Source organism: Ischnura elegans, chromosome X, assembly GCF_921293095.1.
Source record: "Ischnura elegans chromosome X, ioIscEleg1.1, whole genome shotgun sequence".
Taxonomy (NCBI): domain Eukaryota; kingdom Metazoa; phylum Arthropoda; class Insecta; order Odonata; family Coenagrionidae; genus Ischnura; species Ischnura elegans.
The window spans coordinates 67539560-67552356 of NC_060259.1; the positions used below are offsets into that span (position 1 = coordinate 67539560).

General features: G+C 37.9%; 1 protein-coding gene across 1 annotated transcript in view; it reads right to left on the reverse strand.

Moving 5' to 3' along the window:
* The window catches only part of LOC124171815 (myophilin-like), a 68863-nt gene that overhangs the window by 11776 nt on the left and 44290 nt on the right, over nt 1-12797 (reverse strand). The window contains exons 3-6 of the mRNA XM_046551154.1: nt 6273-6339; nt 5195-5299; nt 5060-5092; nt 1392-1578 (exon numbers count right to left, since the gene is read on the reverse strand). Of these exons, the coding sequence (XP_046407110.1) occupies nt 1392-1578; nt 5060-5092; nt 5195-5299; nt 6273-6339 (392 nt within the window). The remainder of the gene's footprint in view (nt 1-1391; nt 1579-5059; nt 5093-5194; nt 5300-6272; nt 6340-12797) is intronic.

Here is a 12797-nt window from a genome sequence, read left to right on the forward strand (position 1 = left end):
AACAAACCAATGCTAAAATATAATTTTCCACTTTTAAGATTGATTTAAATTTACCAAATGCATGGAATAAGCGGCATTTAATGCCAAAATTAAATTCAACGTTATCATTACAATATATTAACATCAACTCTCAACAGTCTAACTTCCAACCAAATATTCAACTTTGAATTTTTGTTTGAAATTTAACATTTCAAAATAGCTTTCCATGAATAATAACAAGACTTATACTTTTCTCATCAACTAATAAATGCCTGCTCTTTGCTTTAAGTCTCTCCAAAGACAAAATATGAAATATTCCAGAAAAAATACTTATATGGACGCATGACTTACATTCAAATGGTAACAAAATAGCCAAGGATGATCCCAGACAGTAGCATAAAGCTCTCTTTAGCTTAACAAAAATTTTTGGAACAATGGATATTTTAACTCACGGCACAAAGACACTGCTAGCCAACTCCTAGTGGTGAGTGCTGAGATTTTAAAGTCTATTCCTGAATATATTTCATATAATGTTTAACAACTCCAAAAATATCAATTATTCATTATCGAAATTTTGATAGAAAATTATAAAAAATTGTCAAAAATAATTTAGAGTACTCATAAGGCAGGAAATATGTTGATTATTCAGTGAAATCACACTTCTCACTTAATAGTGCTTCAATATTTACACGTGCCCATGTGCAGCCAAGGGTCAGTAGGCCACATTATCACTCCTGAGGTTATACTGCCATAGATTTAACACATGAGAGCACTCACACACATGTAATAATTTTCATCTACTGTTTTCATCAATCATGCAAGCATGCTTTAACAGAGAATGACAGGAATGACTTAAAAATGGACAAATTCAGAATCTATCCGCCAGACTAGTTCAAAGACATGTAATTTATGAGAATAACAAAATTATAATCAAAAGAGAAAAGTAACCACACAAAGAAAGCCATGACACTCCCAAACTGCAATGATAAATTCTTTTAGCTACAATTATAAATGCCTTTAAACACTAAGCATAGCTTTGAATGTTATTTCAATTTTACAGAAGAACCCATTTTCCAAGCAAACATAAAATGCCAATTGATTTTCCAAGGAAATTTGCACAGCTGTAAATACTGTTACTATTTTGATGCTATGTACAATATTTAAAATTTCCAAGCAAATTATTTCATATCTTAGGCCGATACCATGGCCATTCACCGAATGACACACATGAAATGTTAGGAAAAAGCAAAATTTAGTAGATGAGTAAATACATACGTCAGTAACATACAAAAATATAAAATTTGAGCTAAAATATAGACAACTGAGAAGACAATAAATCAAATATGAACAAATAAATCCCACAACTGAGAATAACAACATTTTTCCAAAATACTATCATTAAAATTATCTACCATCAGGAAGAATCTGTCGAGTATTTCCAAAGGCAGTCATTCCTGACTGGCTAGCACCTCTATTGCTGCCATACTGAAGACCGATAATTTTGTTGCTCTCCGCTAGCTGCTCTGGAGTGAATACCCTCTTATTTTCATCAGCTACTTTAACACCAAGAGCAGGGCCTTGGAAATGCTTCTTCTGGGCCTAAGTGAACACAAAAGTCCAAGAATTAGTTGAGAAATTATATAACCACCACTACTGCTAACTGAAAACTATTTTGCGTACATAAAACACATTATGCACTCCAGTCTAGTATCACAGCCCACAAAGATTTGAAGAAGGATGAGCATAAATCTTTCCAACCTTCATAGTTCTAATATTTTTTTGCAATACATTCATTAAGTTCTCCATCTCAAGGTGTATATGACTTACTCGCATGAATTTCATTCTCTTCAGCATTTATGAGCAATACTTTAAAGCAGGGATGGCAATTGAAACTAAACGATAGTCAAAACCAGTAAAACTTCAAGTTTTTGTTCTTGGGAGAGAAATGTAGAAACGAAACGAAAATGAATAGAAGCCGGGGAGCTAAACACAGGGTCGAAGCGATTTCAGAGCCAAAACTAGTTCACGTCGAATGGTATGATATGGTATTTGGAAGAGGCGACGGACAGCTGAGGTCATTTGCACCATGAGGGTAGGGTATGGAAGGAAGGGTGGAGAGAAACCCGGCGTCAGCATTAGCCTGCTCTTAACGAAAGGCGCCAAGGGGACCACAGCTTAACGTCCCATCCAACGGATGGAGTGTTATGCTTGAAATGTCCTCCACACAACACTCAAGCAGGGATCGGACAGTCTCTGAAAATTCTCTTCCACTGCCGGGATTTGAACCCAAGCCCGCCCGGTGGGAAGCCAACACACCAACCCGATCCCCTACTTCAGGTCGAAAAGATTTTGGAGTAAAAACTATGTCAGGTTGAAACTTAACTAAAACTCTTGGACTAAACAGAACACAGATTTTGTTTTGCACCGGAGGAACCACGTGCTTCACCTTCGAACGGTTTAGTTTTGACCCACCCACCAAGTACGAAGTATGGTTGAATGGGGTACAGGTTCATCCTACCAGTGGCACAGCGAGGTGGGGGTTTTGGGGGATAAACTCCCCCCCCCCCATAGAGCTCAGAGAAATTTTAAAATTTAATCCATTTTACTTATTTGACCAGTATTACTTGTAGAATAGTGTTAGGATTTATCAAATATCCCTCAGAAAGCCGTAAAACTCGCCATTTTGAACCATTATTCTTCAAATTTTTCTGGAGGAGGGCCCCCACAACTCCTGCTTACCCTAGTGGGTATGCAAAACCCCCACACCTGTTAGTATTAGTTGCGCCTAAAACCCCCCCCCCCCTAGCCTTAATTCCTAGCTGCGCCCCTGCATCCTACCGCCTGCAGATGCATGGGGCACTTTTCCAATCTGTCATGAAATGGGTCGAAACTATTCCCTCTATTCAACTTCTCGGATCAAAACTTAACTATGAGTAGTGGGGTTTTGATTACTTTAGATTCGTTACTAGGAGTAAGGTTTCGCCCCAGGTCGTAATTGAAATCTTGGTGATTTTAATTTCATGCGGGAACGAAACTAAACCTAGGCCTATTTTCATTTCCCTTTCGGATCAAAAGGAAACATTTTCGTTTTGTTTCACTTGCCATCCCTGCTTAAAAGAAGCCATAGCTGGGATTACCAAAGGGATTCTATGTTTAAAAAATGCAATTTAACACTTGTCAATCTTTTCTAATACCAACTTTCATATCATATTCTCGAAGAGCTCACATGAAGATAAGCTCAATATCTATCATCAAAGGCATTCTGAGTAATTTTAATCATTTATTAATAAAAACAACTGGAGAAAAACAGCATAGTATTCATACTCTTGTGAAAATGGCTAACTTTTCAGAATAAATTTTCTTTTCAATAATATTACCATTTCGATAAAATAAATCTGTGTCACTGGGCGCAAAGTATCAAATTATGAAAAGCACATCTTTTATTCACCATCAAAATGCTGTAGCAGCGAACAACTTTACGAACATGAAATTGGAATTCGACATTGCACAGCTCCTTTTCAAATTTCCTAGAGCCTGAGTCACACAATCATTTGTTTCGCCCCTCTTAGTGCTCAATCGAGCCATCGCTTTTTGGGGCCAGACAAGTGATCGCTTGAGACACCACTTTTTTGAATCACAGGGTCATTATTTCCTTCACTCTTTCCATCACTCCATCTGTCACTTTTCGGCGTTCCCACAGCTAGTCATTCATGTTTACCTATGTCATTCCCAATATAGTCAAACATTGTGCTGCAATCACTCTATACAGTCATTTGTTCCGATTGGCAGATATGGGGTTTCAGGGATAGAAAAAGCCACATGCCAACTGATAAAAAGTGATGGGAATCTTCATCACTGTAACCATCGGGGAAAAAAATTGATGGAGACGATCATTTCCAAGTGATCACTAGAGTGATCGCTGGAGTAAGGACTCGAAAATAACAAAAAAATGATTGTGTGAATCAGGCTCAAGTCAGATAGCAGACTTTGATGCAACTATGCAGCTTATGGTTTTGAATTGGTACCTTGATTAATATGAAAAACTTGTCATTACCATAAAAAAAAGATAAGAAAAAAGGTGAAGACATTCTCAAATGCTCATTTCTGCCATCAGTCTCTTTTTTTTCAAGCAATACAAACACATTGGAAAATTCTTTCACCAAGGCAAGTAGTCCAAAACAAAGGCTTACAGTGCTAGATTACCACATGGACTGGGTGGTTTCAAGGGATTTCAAAAGTTCTATTAGACATTGAATACCCCTTCCTAAATACAGAAATTAGAACAGTGAAAGAATAGCCAGATGGTGCCGAAAATGCCTATGCCATAGACAACACCCAGTTTAAATGAGACGTGTATAAATTGGCACTAAGCAATAACTATGGTGGCTACATATTCATGCTGCTCGCTCGATGATGAATCTCTAACTAACTCCATTCTTTCCATAAGACATATCTTCCCAAAAAGGATGCTCAGACAAAAAAGGTGGCACATTCACAAATAATCTGAATAATAAAGCGTGCCACCACCTTCTTCCCAGGCTGTCACCTCTGGTAACTTGTACCCAGAAGGTATTCTATAGCATTTAATATCAATATGGGACTGCCATACATAGTTTCTTCCTGTAATTGAAGGCACCAAATAGCACTTAGCACTACAGACCATAAAAATGGAGTAAAACAACTGTAAGATTATCTTTCTAGGCATTTCCTAAAACTCTGCCATTGTATCATTGGAGGGTTTCTAAAAGCATCAACTAAAACAATTACATGCTTACAATTCAAAAGGTAAAGCAAGGCAATGGACCTTCATTCAATTCCTGCCCTGCATAACATAAATCCAATGACAAGATTGTTATACTTGAGAGCATTTGAGCAAAATATGTATATTAAAGAATTAATGATCGAGCCTAATTATACCTACTTTTATTTATATTTCATGTGTACCTATTATTATCACTCTCAAGTTAATAACAAAATATCAAGTATAAACAGCTCTACTCATTTTCAGTGTCCAAAGGTATAGTCACAGATCAATTCAAATGCATGATTTTCAGATAAGTTAACCCAGCTTTCAACTCACCATCCCTCCAAGAGCAAAGAGACAATCCACAACCTGAAAAAATGAATAGCACATTTAGTATTGATACCCAAATGTTATTTTCCAGAGAGTTATAGAGAGAAAATATAAACAGCCAATGAAACCAATTTGACTTACCATGTATAAATTCTTATGTTCATACAAGTCATTCACTTGGAACAGATCTTGGGATTTAAGGCCATATGCAATGCAACCCTTCAAAAACATTTCCACATTCTCCCTCTGGAATAAAAAGAAGTGGAGTCAAAGATATAAACCACATCAAATGAAAAGAAAATAAAAAATCATAAATATTTTAAATGAATACATATCAGACTGGTACACAATAACCATTAGGCAAGCACATTCATCTTTACTCATAAAAAGAAAAGGGTAAATAAAAGCAATTGATTATTTAAAGCAATAGTGACAATAAGAGGGCTATTATTTTAGTACAAGCCAAACTTCTAGCAGGAATTTTTTTTAAATGCGCAATCGGTCACTTCAGTCTCGGACAATGACCTCTTCAATGAAGTATGACATTTTTCTCAAAGAACTATTATTTGTAACATAAACATAAAAAATTCTCTGCAAAAAGATAGTACATACTTTTTTATATGTAATGAAGAGGCACAAGTAATCTACACTAGAGAATTGAGGGGCTTGAGGTACAGATAAAATATTGTAGATGAAGTTCTCAAGAATAGGATTATGATGACCTTCATAAATACAATTTCCCAGAGCCAGTGGTTAGAAAGAAAACGGGAAATAATGCAACAAGAACATTATTTCACACACCAAGAAAAAAATAGCTACAGAAGCCACGGATGGTATTTCTCATATGATACCCAAAAGAAGGTATGATGAAAATTGATCATATTGCCCTGAGCGGAGGTATGGTGATAAAAATGCATTTTAAATATTATAAAATGTTAAGAATGTGTAATTGAGATTTGAATATTTTTTTAGTAATAATTCAGGATATCAGTGCTATCTTGTATGTCGTGTGCAGATGTTGGAGCTACTTGATTGATAAAAAGACACTGAGTAATTACTACTATATTTTGCAAGACCTTGGGGCTGCTTGATCAATAAAAAGACTGAGTACCAACATACTATCTTCACCTACTTTTTTGATAGCATGAGGCATGGAGACAAAATGAAATTACAGAATCAAACCGTAAGGAAAATAGTAAATTTGATTTTTAAAACTCACCTGCTTGAATGGAGCCTTCATGGTGTTTATCTTCTTCACAGCTCCTGGATGTAACCCGTTAATTAATCTGAAAGCAAAAACAAACTAAATAAGACATTTATAAAAGAAAATTAGGTACATTTAAACATTATAAAAACTAATAGTAACCACTAAAATAAATCATCTTCAAATTGTAGCCTTCTTTACAAATAACTAGTCATTTCAGATACTGAAAAATAAGGACATGGGTGTTACATCCAACTGCAGCAAGTCATCTAAATTCCCAAATTTAGAATGCTGCATGATGTCAAGGAAAATATGGAATGCTTATTCTTTCATAGTTTTAAAGATTCTTAGTAAACTAAAAACTAACGGTTTTTAGTTTACTAAGAATCTTTAAAACTATGAAAGCTTTACATAGCATAGCTCCAATACTAGTGCCCTTTGAAACTGCAGTTTTAGCCCAACTTTAAGCCAGATTCACATGGTCATTTTTCATGCTCAAGAGCTCCGATCATTTTAGCCATTCTTTTCAATGGCAGTGGACATGATAGCTTGAACCATTATTTTCCATAATACATGGCCAATTATGACATGGCTAGGTTCATCATTTCCAAACCTCTGATCCTAAGAATTAACTGTCTCCATTCACCTGATTTTGGAATTCATTAGGTAACGTTGTACTTGCTGTTTATAATATTTTGTGGTGACAACACCATCATTCGTAACTCCAATGAAAAGAGGCATATCGAAGATATGTAACTGCCGTCGGTTTCTGAGAATAGGGGCAAAAGGCTGTCAGTGCAACGTATTTGACCTACTGACATCAGAAATGAATTGATAATAAAAAATTCCAAGGAAATTTCTTTGTTAAAGGGTAGGGTATTCCCTAATAGTGACTACATGAAGGAGTAGCCATAAAAGCCGATATTAACCACAGAAATGATTGCAAAAAAGATATTGATGAACGACAAAGGTCAAATGGGCTGATCTTACTAGGTGATATTCTTCTATGAAGAAATAATAAGAAGATGAGGAGACATGAAATCACGGTGACCACTGTAATATCAATCAAGAATTACCAAACTTTCACACGTTTCTCCGATTTCCAATTTTAAGAGGTCAAAAAATTGCGATTAAGAGCAGTAAAAAATAACCTAAATTATGCAAAATCAGGGTATTGACATGAATTTTGCAGATATAGAGATCTACCTAAATAATATTCAGGAAATCGGATGCTCAAATACCATAGATGTATACTGCTTGGGAAAACTACCATTTCACTTTTGCAGAAAACATAATTTTTCTAGATATCTTGACCTTCTCCCAAACACTCCCAGACTTTTCAGAGACAATTAATTTCCAGACGAGAGTACATGCCATAAATATTTAATACATAGTTGCTTATGTCTATCGTCTCAGGCTCAACCTCGTGGAAGTTCATTTTAATTTAAAAAAATAATTTTTTGCTTTTTTCCACAATTTTTTTTTATTATGGGGCTAGTTTCAACGTAGCGGTGTCATCATCTAATACCAATTAGGGTTCTGATGATAACACCGCTGCGTCGTAACTAGTGCTACCATTAAAAAAATATTGGTGGAATAAAACAGTTTTTTTTTCCATTTTTTTATTTAATAGTTGCTACAAGCCACAGTCGAAATAGCGACTATTGCCCACCTAACGTACCGGGCAGGTGCACCCATTTCGACCCGAATGTCTGCTGCGGCCCGTCGCACTTCGTGGGGCAGTCCCTCCCACATCCACATCACCGCCCCCCGCCCCTGCGTTGAATTTCGCAAATGGCGCTGTCGCAAACCGCGGCGTGTTTCTCACGAGTGCACAGAATTCAAATCGGAATGACATACGTTTCCAAGCTGATCTATTACCGGGACACTACAGAACTTAAGTTATCTGTACGAGGTATTGCGCCAAAAACAATTAAAATGGCGGTAAAAAAATATCCCGACTAAGTTTATGGCGCCACTATCGGTCTGCGAGAAAAAGTTACACTCTGATGGTATTCTTACTAATAATTTCTTAGACCGATTTCCGAAGAGGGAAATACTAAAACGACACAAAATCTTCCTCCATTTAAACATAGGAGTCGCAGCAAAAGCGGATTAAGTCTGTTGTTTTTGGGGGCGGGTCATCTCTTTCTCCGCAGCCACTTGTAGGTATGTAATAGTATTTAGGCCTGCTTACACGATACATTAACACGCACGAGTTAATGTCTGTTTGCGTGAATGATTTTTGTGGGCCGGAACGGAAAATGTACGAATGCATGAACCAAATTAGAACAGGTGGTATTTCCCGTTCATGCATTCGCACAAGTTGGGTGGCTGCACGGTGCATTTTCATGTTCATTCTCGCGTTCATACATTTAGACATTTACTCGTACCGGTTAATGTACCATGTAAACAGGCATTTAGATTAGACCTTAGTACATTCGAGCGTTGGCGAGAGAGGGCGCGCCTAGGGTGGCGCGCACTCGCTCTTGGAACGATATCCCGGGAACCAAAGGGCAGAAATGAAAGATAATTGAGGTGGTACAACACAAATGCCTAACGAGTCGTTGTAAAAACAGAAGAGTGATACATAAGTCTGACAGTGTCAATATCCTCAGTTATATCCAAAAAATATGAATTTTTCAAAACTTACGATGTGGCACGTTACCCCATTATCCGATTGCAAAAATATTTCTCACGATTTATTTTTCGACCAAATGGAAGAAATCTGGGGGCATCACAAAATAAATTCGAAAACTTTAAACATAAGGACCACCCCAGTGTAATACCACCGCCGCGGAGGGCAGGGGCAGATTTAGGAGGGGCTGGTCTAAGGGCCGCCTAACCTATAGATCTTTCATACAGATATGAAAGATCTATAGCTTAACCCCTTACTCCCCTATCTTTCTCACATTGCGCGAAAATCTAGATTGCGAGTTAAACTTATAACAATGTAAATGATATGAAAATTGTATGCAAGGTACTTCTCCAAAGAACTAAAAAACTAGTGAAAGAGATTCTTGAAGGAGTAGAGAATACCGTGGCAATGGATAATCACGAAAAAAGCCAACGCAAGTATCGAGTATTGTCGCATTGACTTCGTAGAATGTTTTAAATGGGGTCGTTGACTCAGACCCGAAATCGCAATTCAGCAAAAAAAGTCGGTTAATGGAAGAAAAAGATAAGTCAGGACGTAAAATACTTATCATAATTTTGAAAAAAAAACGTCTAAGTAGCCGCTCACTTTTCATGAGTTGGAGACATAACCACGCCCCTATATAGTTCATAACGATTTTTTTTAAATTAACACGCTGACCCCTACGCCAGTCGTAATAATCGGTAATGAAATTTCCCGCCACGCCATGCCGATCATAGCGATCGGCTTCGAAACTACCGAAATTAATTGGATTTTTGATACCTTGGGTGACTAGGACCGATATTTTAGGCATGAATTGTGTCCGAAGTGGTCATCATGACCGCAGCAGCTGACTTCACTACAGAGTAAATTTCATTTTAGTTTCATTGGCAATGATATTTATACATGGATGAAAGGCCTACACAATGCAGATCCTGACCCGGTTGGAAACCCGAGAAGCTTTCATCCATGCTATTCACCGGGAAAAGCTCAGATTCTTCATATTTATACATGTCAAGAAACAATAATACGCGAAAAATAACAAAACACCAATCGCCACACAGGAAATCTATATTATGACGGTGAGCGTGTGAAGTCGTGGAAAACCGTGGCAAATTTCAGGAGGCGGCAAAATTTGAAAAGTTTACTAGAAAAAAGTTATTTAATTTTTTTATTAAATCATTTAACAATAATTATGAATTTATGAATTATTAAAAAATAATACTACCAAAACTTCTTAATAGCAAACATACGGTGAGTAATTTTAACCACAGCATAAAAAACCGCTCACGGATGCATTACATTTGAAGGTGCACGAGGGGGGTTAGGGGAGGGGGCGGCAAGCTGATCTTTGCCCCCCCTGACAAAAATGCCAGTTACGGCCCTGCTAACCGGTAATGAGTTCCTTCAGCGATTGGGGAATGATGATTCCGAAAGAAGAGCAGGATTGTAATAATATTAAAACGTGTTTATTGCCCGAGATTGGGACTAGAAAGTCCCATCTTCCATTTAACCCCTCTTCAAACATGAAATATATGCAGTTAAATACATTGTCAAGTTGCTCATGAAATTATATGCCGAGAAATTACATGAAAAGAAATAGAAGTTCCATTTTAAATCAACAAATAAAATTATAAGTTAACACAGTTACCATTGACCACGTGTAGAAAGATGTTAGTGAACGTGAGAAAAACCTACGGATATTGACTGTCGTCCTTATTGGAAAAAAAACCCTGCAGAAAAACGCCCACACAATGACGGTTTTACGCAGTGCTACCAATAAAACATATTGTATGATAAGTGTGCTTGTTTGTAGCCTGAATGTCCTTCGGTACCGGGAGGCACGCTTCGCCGTCAAGTTTCGAAGAGCAACCCAGACGGCAACACATTCTCGGACACGAGGGCTTCGTCCGCGTGGATTTGGTCCTCTCTCAGGCGGACCTTTCACCTTCTCCATTACAACATACCAAATTTGGCTCACCGCATGCCCCCAGTATCTATGTACGCTTTTCTTCGAAAGACAAATTGCAATGGCCTACTTTATTAGGAGAGCCCAGTTTCTATACTTCGATAGTGTAGTTGGCCGTCGGAAAACCAGCCACTCAGAGCAAACCTGAGACCACGGTTTGGAAAGCAGATGAAGTACCACTCACTCAGTTATTCAACCTTAAGGTTGGATGGACTACGTAAGGTTAGAGCTCACCCCGGACTAAGCTAAAAGCATGCGAAGTTCTCGCAGACTGGGTTAAGGGGGCTAGTTCCTATCCCTTTTCAACCTCGCACTTCGAGGATTTTACTGGGGATGTCCGAAGGCTTGCCGCAGGAATTGAACCCAAGACCCTGGGAGGAAATATGGAGGCTTTTCTTTACATCGTTTAATCGTGTTAACATGCTTAATTTTCATTAAATTCTCGACAAAACTATGTTTCTTAAAAAAAGTTCAAACACTGTCAAAATTACTAAAAAGCAACCTCGCGCACTTCAGCCGCCTTGACATTTTGATGTACCCATAATCACAATGAAGTTTTTCAACTCTTATTACTCGGTGAAAAACATATCATACAGGATATCCTCATAAGAAAAGATTTTTTTCATAAGGGCATGGTATACGTCAATTAATTTCCGCAGGCAAATGCTGTACACTCCCAAGAGTGATGTACCGCACTACGGTTGACGCTGTAACGATAAAAAACATTACAACAAAAGAAAGAATTTATTATCGTCACTTCATTGGCTAAAATGGCGCGGGAAGATTTACGCTTCGGAAGACGGGTGAGGAGAAAAAACTACTCGAGGAAGTAGAGGGTACGGATAAAGACAGTCATCATCACTGTTCAACAATCCCAGCGTTGGTTTGACGCAAGTAAATACCTCACTGAATTGCCGCGCCGGAGGCGAGTGGCTTGGCTGTACCGGTAAGTCAATCTCCACTCAAATCCATATAAGGATAGTACTCACCGGAAAAGAGTTATTAAAAACCTTCTCAGGCTGGGAATTTCGGGGGGGAGGGTTCATTTCGAGGGGACACTCCGAAGAACTCTCGAGAATTTCTGGGAAAGGATGAACCCCTTAATCCCCCCGCAGACTACGGCCTCGAAAACAGGGAAGTGAAATATACGATTTAATGGTTTACATAACAGTTGACACTAAACAAATATTTCACTACAGTCGCATTTACCGTTATGCTCAAATTAACTTTCTACAAAATATTCAGGAGGATGGTTTAGACAAGTATTTTCCCTTACGTAAGAAGTAACAGACTATTGACGCAGCGGCCAAAAGTAATGCTCGCAGTAAAAACGCGATTGAAAATTTACAGATGGAGTACATCATATTAAGAGAAGCTATGACCAAGAGTGTGCAATTAAAGCTGCACGTAAGTAATACAGTAATTATGAATTTATAAATTATTAAAAATTTATTAGTAACAGGTACAAAAGACTACGAAGACAAATGGAAAGAAACTCAGAACCAGTATCGAGGGAGAATGCGGTAAGATTCGTCTGTTCAGCCGGGCACGTAGGCTAAAGGGCTATCGAAAGGTTTTATACCGCACAACCTAATTCAATTAATGGGTGAAAATATATCACTAAGCAAGCGAACTAGAATGGACCTATGAGCTCGAGAAGAATACTAAAATAGATAACTGGGGAGTATTAAAGCGCTTCCACGTGAAAAGAGGGGAGTGGACAGCTGTAAAGACGAATCTATTGATTTACGATTGCTGTGCCTTCCTCCCAGTTAACGCCGGTAGCAGTCCACGTTCCCTGAATAATTCACTGCGAGTGAAAACTACAAACACATTTTCGCTCCCGTGCATCAGCCCGACGCAGGCAGTAGTTTCAATCAATGAATAGCCCTCACTGAACGAGAACATCGTTCGACTTCCCCGTAACATAAATTTG